We start from the raw sequence: 19791 nt of genomic DNA, 5'->3' as shown, positions 1-19791 counted from the left end.
GACTGGCAACACGCAACTTTATTAAGATTTAAACAGAGAAGATGCTTCTGCATGTTAAACAAGTGTGGAACCGAGTGGCTTGCTGGGGGCACCCGGTACCACCTATGCTGACACACCACTGGGGTGAGGGGGTATCCCAGGGTCTGCAGCTCGGTGCGGGGTGCTCCCCTGCTATGGTCTGCGGGCCCCACAGCCCCAGTACTTTACTTCTTAAATTCTTCCCTTGAAATTAGGATGAGCTGCCCTGGAGGGAATAAGACAGCTAGACTTATAAACCTAAGGGTATTCAGGGACCAAGATGGGTTGTCTCCTGTGACCGAGGAAACCCTGAAATCCTCCAGAGCACTCAGGAGTAGTACTTCCGTTGTTCTGGAACGTACAGGCAGAGACGTTTCCCTACCATGGCAGGCGCAGGAATGGGATCTTGGATCCAGGACAAATTTTGGAGTGATGGGCTATGAGACACAGCACAACAGACCCCAGAGCAAAACCACAAAGCAGCATTATTCTGCAGTAAAAAAACAAATCCAGGAAGTAGGAAGAGAAAACTATAGGAAAAAAAAAATAAAAACCACTACCTAAGTACTTGGAAACAGGGCATTAGAGAAAAATTGTAGGGTTGGAGAGCACAAAGTCTTCATTTCTCTCCATGCACAGAGCAGAGTACAATATCGCATCATAAACTATAATTTTAAAATACCTGTCTGATCTATAAATATCGGAATGGGTGATGGGCACACTGAGCTGAATGGAAAGCTTCCGGCTGCGGAGGCCTGCAGACCACCTTCAGGGCCGTGTTTCCTGAACCGGGCCGCACAGGCGCAACAGGACCCATCTTCCTACATCGGTTTTATTCAACGACTGAAGGGATCTGGGGAGGGGGGGCGGGTCTTAAAAACAAACATGGACTGGTCAATATATTGCTAATAAATAGATTATACAGGGGGGGGTGCAGAACAGAAGACACTCTGAGGAAATGCCGTTACTGGACCTGCCCCCAGGACTGGCCGCTCCTATCAGCGTCTGGCTGAGAGTGACCTCGGGAAAGCGTGCCGACGGGAAGGTCAGGCTCCAGCCCCCAGGGAGCCCCCGACCGACATGGACGAGGACACACAGCCTGCCCTGGCGCCGAGGGGAGCAGCCATTCTGTGAAGGAGTGGAGCTGTTTGGCGAGGGGTGGGTCAAGGAAAGAGGTATTTGAGACCACCGCCCCCCAGGGAGCGGGCGGGGCACCGTCTCACCGGAGAGGGCGGCTCTGCAAGCTGGTGGGAGCGGCGTCCCAGCCTCTGAGGGAAAAGTCTCATCCTGCTGGGGCTTCCATGTCAGCAGGGGGCTCCGATTTAAGAAGCTTCCAGTTTGCTTCTAGAAGTACAGATCTTTATGCTTGTATACAAACAGAGGGCTCAGAAGGAAACTCACTCCACTCCGTTCCTCCCAGCCCCTCCTGGGGGTGGAGATGGGTGCCCCTCTCTCTTCACTTTAATGGGGGTGCACACACTCCATGCCTTCTCCCTGCCTTCCTCTACTAACATTCGTTTCCTTCCAAGTGCGCTCTAATTCTTTTTCCCCCTGGGGTTAAAAAACAAAAACAAAGAAGTCTTCTCTTGGCTGAAGAAAATTACAGCGGAACAAGTAACAAACGCTGGTCTTTTCCTGGGGTAACCCCGTTACAAAGTTACAAACAGTTCAACACGCAGTCAGGTACCTCCAGCTGCCTCTGCTCTGAGAACTGGGTTGGAGATGCTGGTGGGTGGGTCCTGCCCCGGCCCCCCGGCGACCCTGTCTCCCTGGATTCGCTCCACGGTGCTGAAGGCTAAGGAAAACGGGAGCCAGTGGGTCCAGAGGGGTCACGGACCTACGAGCCAGGCTGATGGGTTTTACTTCTAGACAGGTTAAGAAATGAAAAAGTGTTCGTGACCGTCTGCTTTGCGAAATTCTCGCTTCAGGTTCGAACTTGGAACTTCCCAGCTTTGGTCATGTACTTTATGCCCTTGAAGGGTTTGTACTTCTCTCCATACATATCCAGACGATTCACTTTGAGGCCTGCAAGGAAGGAAGGTAAGCGTTATTCCAAAGAAGCAGATAGCATAACTGGTTAATTCACGTCAACTCAAAGAGCTTCGAGGGCTGGAGAAAGTTGTAACCGTGTTCCGGAAAATGTGTGTGTGCTCAGTCACTCAGTTGTGTCCAGCTCTTTGGGATGTTACGGATCCTTTGGACCATAGCCCGCCAGGCTCCTCTCTCCATGGGATTCTCCAGGCAAGAATACTGGAGTGGGTTTCCATTTCCTTCTCCAAGAGATCTTTCCAACCCCGGGATCGAACCCGAGTCTCCTGCATCTCCTGTATTGCAGGCCAATTCTTTACCATTCCGCTACCTGGGAACCTACACTTAATTATGTCACTTGAACACAGCTGACAGATTCTTCACCCCTGGAACATAGGCTGAAAATAAAAACCTGCGCCAATAAAAAGCCAGCCAATGAGATCTGTCCCTGTGGTGCAAAGGGCAGAAAGTTATATGCAGGCTGAAACGAGGGTAAGAAAAAATAAGACCACTCCAGATTTTTCTCAAAGTTATGGGGTTGAACATATGAATTCATAACAACAAAATTAAGAAATTCATGATCAAATAAAAGTATAACTGAATGAATAAACTAATGATGAAAAGTGATGAATTAATTCTTCAGTGCTTCTTAAATATTCTCACTGGACTAAGAAAAGAACATTTTATACTATTCAGAGCTTTAAAGTTTATTAAGCATTTTAAGATGAAAAGAGCTTATCGTTTAAAGGAATTCTAATCATTTAAACTAGATGTGATCCATTGGTAAAGAAAACAAGAACTTCATATAAAGCTGAAGTCATCTCCTATCCATCTGAAAGGGTCATTCTAAGAATTAAATAAGAAAATAGATGAAAAGAGCTTAAGTTAGTGCCCGGCACGTAGTAGACACCTGCAGAGAGGTAACAAGTCTTGATATCACCCTGGGTGGTGGGGTGTAAACTATAGTTGATAACTCAGGTCAGCAAGCGTCCCACGTGATCACAGCACACGTGAAATCTTCTGAAACTGGGGGAAAGGTGGGGAATTCTCTTCATTCACCAGCTGAGATTGCAGACACATCCCCGTGCTGAAGACCCGGGGTGGCCCAGCCAGCGCCCCCAGGGTGACTCAACAACGGCTCACGAGCACTGCCATCTCCAGTACTGAGGGAGGGTCACAGACTTCCTCCAGAAATGGGCTGCGAAAGATCTGACTAAAGATCACATATCAGCTAACAAAACCCAACTCTGTGGACAGGGAGCAGCCGGGGGGACTTTGTGACATCACCACCTTGGGCCCCCACCCACCCCCAACCCTGAGCTGGGCGTCACTCACCAGAAATGGCCAGTTGCTGGATCTTAAACTGCAGGTTGATCGTGGGGTTCTCATCTGGTTTGGAAGCTCCGGCCTGGAGACTCATGGTTCCCTTCAAACTTGGGAGCTTCTGGGGATTTATTTTCCCTACATCCCAAGACAGCATCTCCAAAGAGAGAGAAAAGAGGAAGTTTTGGTGGCAACTACACCTGAGACGCCTGAGCTCCCTGTGTTCCTATGACCTCCTGGGGGTTCCCCAGAAGAGAATGCTCCTTGTTACTGTGAATTATCTCGGTGTCCTCAACCACGTCCCTTTCGTCAAGCTCGCCTTTCCACAAGACAGAAAGGGGTGCTGCAGAGCTCCTGCTATTTCAAACACGGGCATCTCGAACCTCCTGTGTATCCTCCTACCTTGGTGACTGGGTCAAACGTGTGTGTCCCCTGAGATGGCGTGAGGCTCATGTTCAGGACGCCTCTGGGCATCTGGCTGGTGACGGTCACCCCCTCTATGGTCTTCCCCATGGTCTGCTTAGGCCCCACTGTTATTTCAAAGCGGCCGAGTGAGCTACTGTCCCGGAAGCTGATGTTATGTTTAACGTACACTGGAATCGCCACCAGGCTGGAAAAGAGAGGAGACAAAAAGCCCACATCGTCAACGTACCGGAAAAACGGCCACTTTTCCCTTTTCTGTTCTGTTGGCAGCTTTCCCTCCCTCACCTCCGTCCTTGTTTTACAGAGTATGCAGAGAAAAACCCTCTAGACGGCTTTGATCGTTTTCTTTCTGTAAATCTAAGATGTTGATTAGTAAGTCAACTAACTCTTCTAACGACTCAGAATGAAATCAACAAAACCAAAGAGCAGACTCGGTGGACTCTGAGGAAAAGGCATGGCAAACAGAAATCACATTTCCGTGTTTTAACGTTTTGCATGTGACTGACAATTATTTGCACTTGGGAGAGTAACATTCATACCTCATGGGGCTTTTACAAATTCGTGAGAGTGCTTTTAACTTGACTTTGATCCTTACAAAAACCCCTAAGGGATGGGGTCGGCATGATCTGACAGAGAAACTGCAGGCTGATACTACAGTTGTAACCATCCTTGGCATCTGTGGAGCACTACTTCCTGAGGCCAGCATGACCCTACAGGTTTTCCCTCGATTACTCATTTAATCCTCCCCATAAGTATGAGGCAGGCATTGCTTCTGTCCTGATGTCATTAATACTGATGTCCTTATACTTAACCGAGGTTAACCATTCAATAACTTGCCAAGGTCATGTATCATCAGTACTGCAGGTGGGGCTTAAGTACGGGCAGTCTGATTTTAGAGCTTCCGCTCTCAAGCACTCAGATATTTCCCCAAATTATTTATTCCGAATCCCAAAGGAAGGCCTCAGTGGCCGAGAGGTCCAAGGCTCTCTTCAATCTACACATCTACTCTATGCTGCTGCTGCTGCTAAGTCACTTCAGTCGTGTCCGACTCTGTGTGACCCCATAGATGGCAGCCCACCAGGCTCCCTGTCCCTGGGATTCTCCAGGCAAGAACATTGGAGTGGGTTGCCATTTCCTTCTCCTATGCATGAAAGTGAAAAGTGAAAGTGAATTCACTCAGTCGTGTCCAACTCTTAGCGACCCCATGGACTGCAGCCTTCCAGGCTCCTCTGTCCCTGGGATTTTCCAGGCAAGAGTGCTGGAGTGAGGTGCCATTGCCTTCTCCACATCTACTCTATGCCTCCCCCCAAAAGAACTCAGAGTCCATAGTAAAGAGAATGTTCAAGACCCAAAGTCACTGAATTGTATGGTTCTTCAGAGTACCACTCACTACTTTTTTGGGGTAAAAGGGACTGAAATACAGGTGTTCTCAGATTCCAATCTGAGGGAAAAACATTCCTGTTTAGGCACACAATAACAACAAAACTAACAGCAGCAAACGTAATGAGCACTTACTTTGTGCGGAAGCCACTATTTAGAGTTTCTTATTTAATCCTCCTAACAAGGCACCTTTATTATTTTCAAGTTACTTATTACTTTACTGTTGATGTTTAGTCCCTCAGTCGTGTCCGACTCTTTTGTGACCCCGTGGGCTGTAGCCTGCCAGGCTGCTCTGTCCATGGGATTTCCCAGGCAAGAATGCTGGAGTGGTGGCCATTTCCTTCTCCAGGGGGATCTTCCGGACCCGTGGATTGAACCTGCGTCTCCTGCATTGGCAGGTAGATTCTTGCCCACTGAGCCACCAGGGAAGCCCCTTACTTCATTACATGTTACTTTCACTACTTCAGCTTTCCTAGATAAAGAAAACAGGCACGGGAAAGGAGAAACAACTCACGCGCGGTTACCTGATTAGTTACTAGGTAACTCCAGAGCCTGAGTTCTTCATCGCTGCGGATACTGTTTCCAAACACACACACGTGCACACACGCACACGCACACACTCTGCCCTCAGGTTCGTGAGCTGCTTACTTCTGCGCGCTGACGTGGTAGGACAGCAGGCGGAAGTTGCCGTCTGGGGGGATGAAGGAGAGGATGCGCTCGGACTCCCAGCGCTTGAAGCGGACGCAGGGGTGGAAGCTGACATCGTCCAGCAGCCTGGGGTTCTGGGCAACATCAAGCAACAGCCACAGGTGGGAGTTAGAACCATGCGTCTTTCAGGAAAGTAACTTAGGTGCTGCTTTCATGAAAACACACGCACACATTCTGTTGTGACTCGGGGACGTTCGAGGCCGCCTGTGAACTTTGTGGCTGGCCCTGACCATCCCTTCCAGTTCCATCCCCTCCTGCCGCTCTGTCTTTCCAGAAGCATCTAACGTCCCAAGGACTAGATCTCCGGCCCAGGATTTTACCATGAAGGAAAGTGTCAGGTCGGGCATGCCGGTCAGCTTGACGCAGGCGTCGATCACCCCCTGGATCTCGGCCGTGATGGTGGACCCTGAGACAGGATGAGACAGGAAGAAGGTGAGACCCTTTCTGTCCTTCCCAACGAACTTGACTCCTTCCTCCCTCCTTAGCGTTCTCTTCCTCTCCCATCCCATTTCCTTCCTTCCTTCCTCCTCCCCTCCCCTGTTCTTCATTCCTTCCTTCTGTCCATCCATCCATCCGAATCATCTACCCAATCCACCTGTCCTCGCAAACCTTTATCAACTGCACAGCAAGCACAAGACACTCTGATGAAGCAGCAGGGATAAAGACTGGTGAGACTGTTAGCCTGGAGGAGCTCTCAATCTAGTGCCAGAATCACACACATCGCTATCTTGACCAATGGTTTGGAACACTGAATTCACATCAGGGACTGCTCTCCCTGCAGGCACCAAGGACTTCCCTTGTGGCTCGGCTGGTAAGGAATCCGCCTGCAACGTGGGAGGTCTGGGTTCGATCCCTGGGTTGAGAAGATCCCCTGGAGGAGGGAAAGGCGCCCCACTCTGGTATTCTGGCCTGGAGAATTCCATGGACGGTATATTCACTTCACAGGCCCCCAAGGAGCTCTGATGTCAAATGGAACTGACACGTTGGTCTTCAGTTCACAGGCTCTCTCTCCTGCAGCCTCCTGTGACCACTTCTTTCTTTCAAGTGTTCCTTTCTCCTAACCCCTCCTATTTCCTGGTTTTCCTGCTCTTCTCCTTCTCCTGGTATGATCACACTGAAACTTGTTCATCTTTTCTATTGCTGATGGACATTTGGGACCTTTCCAGTTTGGGGATAATACAAAAAGCTGCTGTGCCTACTTGGTTTTAAAGCCTCATCAGTTACTTTTCTTTCTTTATGCGTCTCAGTCCAGTCATCCTGAGCTATGTAATTTCCCAACAATGTTTCACTCTTCTTAAGAGTGTTTGCACCTGCTTTGCTCCCAGATCCGTGCAGCCTGTACTAACTCCTACTCATTCTACTGATGAAGCATGCCTGAGCTTTATACTTAGGTCTGGGTGGGAGGGGACCTCTCTTTTCCCCTTTCTCGCCCCCTCACTAGACTTTCAGGAAGCTTCCTGCAGCCACAGGCCCCGTCTTCATCACCATCACACACCCACCACCTGGTGCTCAGCTACAGCACCATGGATTCTCCGTAAGCACTTGCTGGATAAATGAGTTCGCTCATGCAAAGAGAACTTTCTATAAATTTCCTCACTCTAAGGACTTGTAGTCGTGTTAACCTCTCTGAATGGATAGAAGAGACTATGACTCTCTGAATTTTAGTGATTAAACTTCAGGTCTGCGCTGACAACTGAGAGTCAAATACTTCCAAAAGGACATCTCATCAACAAGAGTTCAGTTTGTTACTTTTTCACTTGAGAGGATAAAAACCATTGAAAATGTGAGCCCAGCACGGCTCTACGTCATGTTTTCCCAAGGCTTTTCTTCAGCGTTGTTGAGGTATAGTCAACAAATAAAAGCTGTGTGTTAATACACACACACCCTGTGAAGTGATCACCATGATGAAGCTGACCAACACGTCCATTACCTCACACGGTTAGTTGGGATTTTGTGGTGAGAGCCCTTAAAATTTTCCCTTTTAGTAAATTTCAAGTAGACAATATACTTGTGAGGTGACACATGTGATAATTTAACTAGCTGGGGTAGGGGGGAATCCTTTCACAACCTACATGTAGATCAAATCACCATAATGAACATTCCGAATACCTTACACGTTTCTCAATTACACTCAATAACATGGAAAAGAAAGTAGACTGCGGTAGTCCCCGTGCTGCGTGGTGAATCTCCACAACTTCTTCATCGTGCAGAACTGAAGCTTGGCACCTTTCACCAACCTCTCCCCATTCCCATCCTCCCCACTCCTGGTAACCACCTTCTACTCTGCTTCTGCGGACCTGACTGCTGCAGACTCCACATATAAGGGGAGCCCGGCACTGGTCCATATCAGGTTTTTCCATGTGCAGTCATGGCACGTTTGTCCTTCTGTGTCCGGCTTCCTTCACCCAGCATCACGTCCCCTAGGTTCACCGGTGTTTTCACGGGTGGCAGGATTTACTTCTTCATATGGCCGAGTAACGTTCCTGTGTGTGAGGGTGTCTGCCGCACGTCTTCTTTATCCATCAGCCATCAACAGACACTTGGTTTGTTCCCACATCTTGGCTGCTGCCAACAATGCCGCTGTGAACACAGGGGTGCGGACGCCTCTTTGAGATGCTAACTCCATTTCCTTTGGATCTAGACCCAGGAGTGGGACTGCTGGATCATTAGGGAGTTTCAGTTTCTTGAGGCGCCTCCGTACTGCTTCCACAGCGGCTGCACCAACTTACATTTCCCCCAGCAAGTGCAAAGGGTTCCCCTTTCTCCACATCATTGCCAACGCCTGCTGCATCTTTTGTCTTCTTGATATGAGGTGCGAGTGATACCTCACTGTGGTTCTGACTTGCTTTTCCTGGATGACACTGAGCACCTTTTCATTTACCTGCTGGCCATTCGTACGGCTTTTCGAAGTATGTCTCTTCGGATCCTCTGCCAAGTCACTTCACTTGTGTCCAACTCTTTGCGACCCCAAGGACTGTAGCCCACCAGGCTCCTCTGTCCATGGGGATTCTCCAGGCAAGAACACTGGAGTGGGTGGCCACGTCCTTCTCCAGGGGGTCTTCCCAACCCAGGGACTGAGCCCACATCTCTCAAGTCTCTCCTGCAGTGGCAGGTAGGCTCTTTACCACTAGTGCTGCTTTCAGATCCTATGCCCACTTTTTTAGTCAGATTATCTGGCTGTTTTTTTTTTTTTTTTGCTATTGAATTGTATAAGTTTCTCACATATTTTGGATATCAACCTCTTATCAGATATATGGTTTGCATACATTTCCTCTCATTTGCAGGCTGTCTTTTTCCTCTGACTGGTTCCTTTCTTGTATGGAGGCTTTTATTTTGATACAATCCTATTGGTCTAATTTTCCTTTTGAAGCCTTTGCTTTGGTATCATATCTTGAAAAAAAAAAAAAAAACCACTGCCCAGACCAGTGTCAAGAAGCTCTGTTCCTGTTTTCTACTAGTAGGTTTATGGTTTCCAGGTCTTACATTTAGGTCCTTAAAACGTTTTGAGTTGGATTTTGTGTGTGGTGTGAGATTAAGGGTGATTTTATTCTTCTACACGTGAACATCCAGTTTTTCCAACACCACCCCCTGCAGAGACTAGCCTTTCCCCATCGCATGTTCTTGGCACGCTTGTTGAAGACCAGTTGACAGATTTATTGCTGAGCCTTCTATTCTGCTTCACTGGTGTATATGTCTATTTTTATGACCTTACCGTACAGTTGTTTAATATTTGTTTTTAGTTTTGGCTGCACTGGGTCTTCACTGCTGCATGCAGGCTTTCTCCAGTTGTGGTGAGCAGAGGCTTCTCTCCAGTTACGGTGCATGGGCTTCTCATACAGTGGCTTCTCCTGTTGTGCAGCGCAGGCTCCAGGCACGCAGGCTTCAGTACTTGTGGCACCGGGGCTCAGTAGTTGTGGCTTGAGGGCTTAGCTCCCTTCAGCAAGTGGGACCTTCCGGGACTAAAGACTGAACCCGTGTCCCCTGCATTGGCAGGTGGATTCTTAACTGCTGGACCACTAGGAAGTCCACCTTACAGTTCTGATTACCATAAGTTTATAATATATTTTGAAATCTAGAATTGTGAAGTCTCCAGGTTTATTCTTGCTCAAGACTGCTTTGGCGATTTGAGGTTTTTGTGGTTCCATACGAGTTTTGTTTTTTCTATTTCTATAAAGAATACCATTGAGAGACTAATGTGGATAGCATTTGGGATTCTGATGAGGATGTCTTTGGATATTTCAAACATTTTAACAACACCGATTCTCCCAATCCATGAAAATATAGCATCTTCCCATTTATTTGCTCTTTATTTCCTCCATCAACGCTTTGTAATTTTCAGGGTGTAAGTTTCTTTGGTTCAGTTTATTCCTAAGTATTTTATTCTTTTTGTTGCTACTGTAAATGGGATTGTTTTCTCAGTTCCCTTTTTGGATAGTTTGTTGTTTGTGTACAGAAACATCACCGTACAAGGTCAGTGTACAAAACGCTGTGCAAGTTTGTGTACAGAAACATACTGATTTTGTATCCTGCAACTATATTACATTTATTAGTTCTCACAGTGTTAGGCTGGAGTCTTTAGAGTTCCTACATGTACGATCACATCATCTATATCATGACATTTCAGTCCAGTTCTAATACACAATGCTTGACACAAAGTAGACTCTAAGTTAAATAAATGGCCTTAAATGGGGGACAATTCTGATAATGAGCGAGCACTGTCTGAAGGGGGCCTCTATTTTCACAGTTCTGTAAACAGGCTGCAAGCACCCACCTGATTTGTCAATGATGGCATCAATCTCTTCAATCACATCAAAATAGGCCTCATTGTTGGTGTATTTCACCCCCGTTCGTCGCCAAGGTACCACGGACAGCTGCCCAGTGGGCAGCTGGTCGCCCACGTTGGTGCTTCCTGAGACAATGAATATTGTAATTAGATGAAACCAATTACCTAATAACCAGAGAGCACGTCCCTAAAAGTTCCTATGCATCCACTATTTACATGCTTACTTGAAGAAGTTTTCCAAAATAAAGATTATAGTTTTCCCAAATTCCATCTTGGTAAACTAGTCCATTTAAAACACTTGTCCCCAGTTGGTGTGCCTCCTCAGGCAGAATACAGGTAAAAAAGTTACCTGAGAAACAGATAGCATATTATTTTGGTTTTGAAAGTAACCTGAACTCGGTCTCTCAAATTCCCCAATGGCTTGCAGCTTAAATAATGCATTGGGTTTCAGTAGGGATGGTAATCCACATATTGATATAAAAATTTCATGGGTAAAAACCGTATTCTAACTCGTTTTAAAAAATTCCACCTGTCCATACATTATCCATCTCACTAAAGAAGATAAAAATACATATATACACTGTATGTTAAAAGTGATTATGAGCTTATTTCATGTTCTCTGTGCTTTTCTGTATTTCTGACCTTCTACAATAATCATGTGCTGCTTCTATAATCAGGAGGAAACCTGATGATTATTAAAGATTCGGTTATTTTATTTTTCGGCTGTGCTGGGCCTTCCTTGCCGTGCGTGGGCTTCTCACTGCAATGGCTTCTGTTGCAGAGCACAGGCTCTAGGCCACGCAGGCTCTAGGCCACGCAGGCTCTAGGCACGCAGGCTCTAGGCCACGCAGGCTCTAGGCACGCAGGTTCTAGGGCACGCAGGCTCTAGGCATGCAGGCTCTAGGCCACGCAGGCTCTACGCATGCAGGCTCTAGGCCACGCAGGCTCTAGGGCACGCAGGCTCTAGGCACGCAGGCTCTAGGCCACGCAGGCTCTAGGCCACGCAGGCTCTAGGCATGCAGGCACAGCAGTTCTGGTGCATGGTCTTAGTTGTTTCATGGCACGTGGAATCTTCCCAGACCAGGGGTCTAACCGGTGTCCCTTGCATTGCAAGGCACATTTAAAACCACTGGACCATAACGGAAGCCCAGGGAAAATTCCTTTTAAAAGGAGAACAGTTTATTCTGTCATTGAAATCAGAATATTTTCTACACACACACAAGTTTTATTTTAGGTTATACTAAAGACTACAAAGAACGAAATGAAAGCATCTGGACATTTGAGATCCCCAAAACAAGCACTCGAAACAAGGCACACCAGAGGACTAAGCCACACGCAGGATGGCGGCCGCCTCCCGCGGGGCCCCTCCCGTACCTGTGATGGTGTTGACAACAGTTCGAAGGATGGTGGGCGGCTTTATCAGTTCTTTGAGGATGTTCGACTCGGTAGCCAGTGGAAACCCATTGTCCAGCATCTCTTCCAGCACCTCGTAAACCACAACCACATTGTCTTTTATCACTGGCTCCGAACAGACTCCAAAATAATCCTGATGAAGACACAATACATACATTTATCACTCAAGAGACTGTGATGGTGAAGGAACTCGCCCAGAGATTATCAAGTAATGTCCACCTGTGTTCACGCAGCGTTTCTGGGACCTTCTTCTACAATAAGGGGATGAAGCATAACCCTGGTTCTCTTAGGCAGCCCAGTTTGGTGGAAAGAAAACTAGACTAGATTATAACGCAAGTATCATTAATAACTTCTTTCATATACTAAAGTGAGTCATTTAATCCCTTTGGGTTAGTTTCTTCAACTAATATGAAGCATACAAAACTGAGTCTAGACTATTACGTGGTTTTGAACATGAATTTGAATGAACTATGTGAGATAATAATATCTGATACAATATATCCTGGACCCCCAAATTTTTAACTCTTACTGTTGTGCTATTCCTCAACATTCATGGAGCAAAAAAGAACTGAGAGAAATGAAATGAGGGGTGTGAGCTAGCACACCAGAAAATCTCTTTGGATCATCCTTTTTCTAAGATGCTAGGATTCTAATAACACTTTGTCCCTTTATTAAGAAAGGCTAAACTTAGACACTAAATTATGTGGGTTGTGGGGAAAGCACTGAATTCCAAATCAGAAGGCCTGGGTAATAATCTTAATTGTCACCTACTAGATTAATTCATGGTAACTAATTAGGTCTCGATGTCTCTAATAGTATAATCTGGATAATACCATGCATGGACGCACAGGGTTGTAAGAACTAAGCATGACGGATTAAATGAGAACATGTATGAAAGTGCTTTGTAAACTATAAAGCGCCATGTAAACTGTGATGCACCATGATGAAATGATGCAGAGAGAAAGGCCTGTAGGCACCTGGCGTGCCCTTCTTGACAATGTCCGTGCTTCTGCTGCTGGGCCGTTCAGATGGTCAGACAGTCCTCAAGAATTCATCCATTGATGGGAAATGCACCCCTTTTGAGAAAGTCCATTCTATTCATGGGCAGTGCTGATCCTTAGAAAGTCCTTTCTTTGGCTAAACTGAAACCTGCTTCCTACATATGCCTTACAGAACAAGGCTGTATAACAGCCCCACAGAGATCAGAGGGCCAGGACAACATATGCCTTCAATTCTTCTTCTCAGGGCCAAACTCCCTGTTTGGTCCTGCTACTGGTCATGCTACGGTAAGGCCTCTAGATTGTTTAACTTTCTTGCCATTTCTTTGGATTTTTCCTAATTTTCTAATAGTCTCCTCAAATGATGACATCCAGAACTGAACACAGACTCCAGAGGTGACCTAAATTACGTCAGGATGATGTCAACCCTCAGACACATTCCAATATCCAAGAGCACTTAGGAGTCAGGAACGTGTTTCTAAAACAAAAAGATTTTTTCTTTAAAAAATGAAGATTGGAGGAGGAAAAAAAGCTACACATTTCCTTCTCATGAGTGATTTCATTTTGAAAAATAAAACTCCTCATTGGAGAAAAGGGAATCCTCCTACATTGTCAGTGAGAATGCAAAATTGGTATAGCCACTACAGAGAACAGTATGGAGGTTCCTTAAAAAGTAAAAATAGAACTACCATATGATCCAGCAATCCCATTCCTGGGCATATACCCAAACAGAACTGTAATTCAAAAAGATACACACACCCCTATGTTTATAGCAGCACTATCCACAATGGCTGATACATGGAAGCAACCTAAGTGTCCATCAGCAGATGACCGGATAAAGATGTGGTGCATCTATACAATGGAATACCACTGGGGCATAAAAAAGAATAGAATAAGGCCATTTGCAGCCACATGGATAGACCCAGACCTTATCATACTAAGTGAAATAAGTCAGTCAGAGAAAGACAAATATCGTATATCACTTCTATTGGAGAAGGAAACCGCAACCTGCTCCAGTATTCTTGCCTGGAGAATCCCATGGAGAGAGGAGCCTGGCAGATTACAGCCCATGAGGTTGCAAGAGTCGGACACAACTTAGTGACTAAACCATCACTTATATGTGGAATCTAAAATACAGCACAAAGGAACTTATCTACGAAGCAGAAACAGATTCACAGACGTAGAGAAAAGACTTGTGGTTGCCAAGGGGGAGGTGAGGTGCGAGAGAGATGGATTGGGAGGTTGGGATCAGCAGATACAAACTACTATATGGAGAATGGATAAACAACACGGCCCTACTGTAGCCCAGGGAACTAATAATATAGTCAATATTCTGTGATAAACCATAGTGGAAAACTATGGAAAATGTGCATATACATACATATATATACATAAAACTGAATCACTTTGCTATACAACAGAAATTAACATGACACTGCAAATCAACTATACATCAATAAAATAAATTTTTAAAAACACCTCCCTTGCTTTCCTAATCAGGGAGAATGTGATTTTATTAATCAGCAGCTGGAAGGGGACAGTGCTACAGCAACGCGTGTGCACTTCCACAGCAGGGGCTCCTCCGTCACAGCCCAGCACCAGAGAAAGAACAGAAGCCAGAGAACACACATCACATAAGACATTCAAGTCAGGATGCGTCCATTTAAAGACTTCTAACAAATTCTTCCAAACTGGCAAGCTGTGAAGTCCCAGCCTTCTAAAGCAGCCACTTCACTGTTTACCCCGATTCCTCTGTGGTTCCAAGTAGATTAAATAACTTTCTTCACTTCCTCTCTTGTAATAAGTTACATAACATCACTATGGAGATACGGAGCGACGGTTAATGGGGTGAAATATCCCGTGTGGAAATCCTAACAAGGCCCAGGCTTGAGCAGCTGAAGATCATAACTGCTGGGTTCTTCTGCTTCTTCCACATACTGGGGTTTATAATTCTCAGGTTCTCACCGTGAGAAGGAGCTGATATGCCACTAAGAGTACTACCAGAAAGACTGTGGGGGGAAAACTTAAACATATGCTCATTCTTTGGAGATGAAAGCTGTTCCAAACATGTGACATATATTTATAAGAGCAAATGAAAGGACTCTTTTTGACTTGCTTTTTAATGTGTATCAGAAGGTCTGGGTCCTCCTTCTCCTCTCCAATCCCACAATGTCTGTATTCATGTGACTAATTCCGGACTTCACATGACACAGAAGTTAAACCAGAGGACCCTTGATTCTCATGTATCGTTGAGTTATGCAGATAACCACAACCATGAGAGGTGGATCAATCTTTTAGGGAGAGGATGCCACTGTCTGGATCCAGAGTCTAGGCCACCTGAAATCCTGTCCCATAGCACGTGCTGACATCCTGGTACGACCAGCCCCCCGTGCCCCCAAGATCTCCAAATCTATTCCTGAAGGAAAAACTCCAGGTGAAAACTACATCTTGGAAAATGTACCCCTTAAATTTTACAGAAGTCCTAAGCTTGCAACAAGGTCCGTCTCTGGTACTCATACACTGTGGATGAGCACAAACTCAAGCTGAAGGGTGGGTTCCCAAATTAGCCTGCCGGGGAGAATGAAACAAGCATTATTTAGGTTCTTCTAGTTTAAAAAAATATATCCTTCCACACGCATCAGTTTTTGATGCAACTCAAAGCAATGCTGTTAACAATGGTTAACATCAAGTCTGCCATAAAAATAAAAAAATCGAGCCTCTCCTTTGGGGTTGGTCTGTTCCCACATCTCGGGAGTATACTATCTCAGCTGTCAGTTTAATAAAAGTTCTGTCTTCTTGAGCTGTCACTGAGCTGAAACTAGTCTGTTGTTTCAAATCCTTGCTATGACAAGACAAGAGCTGAGAAATCCTGCCTGCTTGAGCTATAATTAACCCGCCATTCCAAATCTTTGTTATGATGAGATAAGAACCAAGGGAAAGAAATAAACCGACCTGACAAAAGCCTTTAAAAAAACTGAAACTCCTTAGCTTTGTGAACAAAACGTAGGACAATTCCAGTCTCTAGAACTGAAATGACTTCATACAGTCATACTAAGTAGAGTGGCTTTCTCAGGCCACAGGTTCAAAACTGTATAGTCTGTCATTCAAGATACAACCCATTCAATAAACAGAAACAAGAATCTTATCAGATGGGAGAGGAAGTGAGCACTGTCAGAGTTGTGATTTCTTTTTTAGTTCCTTAAAGTGAATGCTGCTCAGTTATGTGCGACTCTTTGCAACCCCATGGACCAAACAGTCCATGGAATTCTCCAGGCCAGAATACTGGAGTGGGGAGCCTCTCCCTTCTCCAGGGGATCTTCCCAACCCAGGGATTGAACCCAGGTCTCCTGCATTGCAGGCAGATTCTTTACCAGCTGAGCCACAAGGGAAGCCCAAGAATACCGGAGTGGGTAGCCTATCCCTTCTCCAGGGGATCTTCCCGACCCAAGAATCGAACCGGGGCCTCCTGTGTTGCAGGCAGATTCTTTACCAACTGAGCTATCAAGGAAGCCCTTTTAGTTCCTTAACTGAGGCTGAAAACCATGGAAACAAAGCTACAAAGACACTTCATAAGGTCCACGGATGAACCTCCTCACATTCACGCACCTGAAACGTGTCCACCACCCGGTGGAGGAACTCGATGACAAACAGAGGTGGCACCTCCGTCTGGATCACAGCCACAAAAAAGATCTTGTGACGGTAAACACTTAAGAGATAGTGGTGCGGGGTGGGGATAACCGGAGGGACGTTCTCGGCCTCCGTCGCTCGCTCTTGTGCCTCGAAAAAGTAATCACAAACGGAACGGCTAACCACACTCTTCCAGTGTTTCTCCAGGAAAATATCCCCAGAGGAGTTGATCAAGAAAAGACTGTGAATCATGGTGGAGACTGTCAGTGAGCGAAGAGAGTCTTTTTCAGTCTGAAAGCCTCAGCAAATGCTCAGCCCTAAAAAAATAAGAGAAGCTATGGTCAACTGCAGTCAACCAAAGCCCCCTCCACATCCGTCCAGCAGCCCAAGCTTTCCTACCCATCTTTTAAGACTAGATTCAATCTTCCACCACTGCAGGAGTCAGAAGTGTCCCTCCCTAGGATCCCCAAGGGTAATTAACAGCCATCTCATTTGTCAGTTAATTATACACTGTACAGTTATCTTTAATACTGCCTGAATCATATTCATTTAAAATTCGACTTAATTTTTGAGTGTCTACTTTCTCAAGTGGACTAGGAGCTCCTGGAGAAAAAGAGACCTTGCCTCATGTTTCTGCTGCCTCCTTGCACAGCACCATCTCCTTGCATACAAGAAGGCTTCAAAGAACACGGAGGTGTTCCCTATATGTGGCAACAACTCACATATAAGAAATGGTTATGTTTGCATCATCTCATTTGGTAGCCATTGGCCAAACGGGGCCATTGAGCATCTGAAACGTGGCTAGTCCAAACTGAGATGTGAATAGAAGACACACACCAGATTTTGAAGGCTTTATATGGAAAAGCATTGTGTTTAAAGACTGACTCACCGACTTAGACAATAAACTTAGGGTTGTTGGCGGGAACAGGTTGGGGGAAGGACAGGGAGTTTGGGGTGGAGACTGTACACACTGCTATATTTAAAATGGATAACCAACAAGGACCTACTATATAGTACACGGAACTCTGCTCAATGTTACGTGGCAGCCCGGTTGGGAGGGGAGTTTGGGGGAGAATGGAAACATGTATATGTATGGCTGAGACCCTTCCCTGTTCACCTGAAACTGTCACAACATTGTTAATTAGCTATACTCAATACAAAAGAATTTTTTTAAATTTCAGACAGTTTACCAATAATTTAATATCAATTAATTAAATCAATTACTAATATTAACTTATAAATTTATTTAATATTGATATTTTGGATATACTGCATAAATATAAGCTATAACATTCTAATGTGGTTAGTAGAACATGTAAAATTACATAGTATATGGGTCCCTGCCTATTTCTACTGGACAGCGCTGATCACGAAATGGAGCTGTCCTGTGGTCTTTATTTACTCGGTCAGACCCCATTCTCTTAAGTCCTTGTTAAGCACAAAGCTCTATATTAGATGCCTTTAAAAAAAAATCCCTCTGGGGGATCCCCCAGGTCCCTCAGGCGGCGGCATCTCTAATGCCAGTCACCGGAACGAGGCGGCCACGCTGGACCCCAGCTGTGGCCACTCGGCGAACTGGTCCAGGTGGTCAAACTGCAAAGGCCTGCTGTTAACCAAGAGCCGCAGGGCGAGCTTAATCCCTCTGCCCGCGACAGGCCGGCGGGAGGGAGGGGGCGGCGGGGAGCCAGGCTGTGGGGGCGCATAGACTGCTGGCCAAAGCGGGTTATTTTTGCTCGGGTCGAGGGGAGGATAGAGGCCGCTTGGAGCCCGGGTGTCCACGGGCTGCACGATCCAAGGCTGAGAAGGGTCGCCCGTCCGCGCACCTGCGTCTCCACGGCAACACGGTCTCCTCCTCCGCCGACCACTCCGGCCGGAGTGGCCACCACCCCAGTCCGGGACGCGGCCCCTCGCATCTCCCCGCAGCATCACGCAGCTCCGAGGGTCGCTCCGGCCGCATCCCGTGACCCCGCGCCCCCGCCACGCGCCCAGCCCCACCCCGACCCGGGCGGTCCGCGCTCCTTACCCCGCTAGCTCTTCGCGGAGCCCACCTTGCGGCCGCGCGGACAGGCCCCGCCCCCGGGCGCCCCCAGCCCGCCCGCGACCCACGTCTGAAGGCTGCCGATTGGGCCTCGTCCTCCGCTCTGATTGACCGCGGGCCGCCGCTCGCCCTGTTCTCGGGCTCGAGCCCCCGATTGGCCCTGGCTCACGCTCCGTTAACCTCTGATTGGTGCCGCTCCGGGGCTCTGAGCCCTGATTGGCTGTCGCGAACCGCCTGCGGCCCGCCTGGCTCCACCTGGTCACCCAGTCACAAAAGGCCCCTGAGCGCTGCGAAGCCACCTGCGTGACCGCGGGATACGCCAGGAAGAGGATGCGGAGAAAGTGTGACTTCCAGGGCACGACTTACGGAACAGCATATCATAGATGATAAGTCGTGAGCAGCAATAACTGCTCTCTACCTAGCAATAACTGGTCTCCGTTAAACAAGTGCGTTTAAAAAGAAACGGGATGCCTTTTCACTTACGTACCTTGAGTAAAGGAGATGTGATTGGCTGTGCAACGCCGTGTCCAGAGCTCTGGAGCTGAATCCAGAAGGCCTCTTCCAGCCCTAGCTGAACCGCCACCTGCCCGACCTTGGGCAAGGCCGTTCACCTTTCAGAGTCCCAGTTCCCAGATCTGAAAATGTGAGGGTTGGGCAGTTCTTTCTCCAAATTGCATTGGATCTCTGATGGTTTAAGTTTGGCTTCCCCAGAAAAGCATGCAATGGAAGTCAAAAGATTCAAGTTCAGTTAAACGAAAACTTACTTGTTATGCGGGATGGGATGTGGAAAGGGTTTGCCGTGGCGTCTGGACATTGGATATATTCAATAAGATGGTCAACTGTGGTGATGCTGGTTGTGATCTGAACGAGGAGGGAGTTGCCCTGCCGGTGCTTTGGTTTTCACTTTGAGTGGCAGCTTCTGACGTGGGCCCATGATAAATGTTTATTGAAGGTGACGTGGGTTGTTCTTTGCAATACTTGCTAAGGGCAGATATTTGGCTAATTTTGAACTAAACAGGAGAGAAAATCCCAACTCAAAATGGCTGTGTGAT

At 46.8% G+C, this 19791-nt stretch overlaps 1 protein-coding gene across 2 annotated transcripts; it reads right to left on the bottom strand.

Moving 5' to 3' along the window:
• On the bottom strand, nucleotides 1–18847 carry AP3M2 (adaptor related protein complex 3 subunit mu 2). 2 transcript variants are annotated; one of them, XM_070781488.1, is made up of 9 exons: nucleotides 18725–18847; nucleotides 16681–17018; nucleotides 12038–12209; nucleotides 10652–10789; nucleotides 6201–6286; nucleotides 5821–5954; nucleotides 3772–3979; nucleotides 3382–3526; nucleotides 1–2043 (listed from the first exon to the last, which is right to left on the bottom strand). In XM_070781488.1, the coding sequence occupies exons 2-9, from the start codon at nucleotides 16951–16953 to the stop codon at nucleotides 1943–1945; spliced, it is 1257 nt and encodes a 418-aa protein (XP_070637589.1). In that variant the 5' UTR covers nucleotides 16954–17018; nucleotides 18725–18847; the 3' UTR covers nucleotides 1–1942. The 2 variants fall into 2 exon arrangements, with proteins under 2 accessions (XP_070637589.1, XP_019809158.2); XM_019953599.2 differs by lacking the exon at nucleotides 18725–18847 and adding an exon at nucleotides 18525–18628.
• Nucleotides 18848–19791: the final 944 nt, after the last annotated feature.

The sequence above is a fragment of the Bos indicus genome, chromosome 27 (assembly GCF_029378745.1).
Source record: "Bos indicus isolate NIAB-ARS_2022 breed Sahiwal x Tharparkar chromosome 27, NIAB-ARS_B.indTharparkar_mat_pri_1.0, whole genome shotgun sequence".
In the NCBI taxonomy this organism is placed as follows: domain Eukaryota; kingdom Metazoa; phylum Chordata; class Mammalia; order Artiodactyla; family Bovidae; genus Bos; species Bos indicus.
This window is presented reverse-complemented; position numbering and strand designations above follow the sequence as displayed.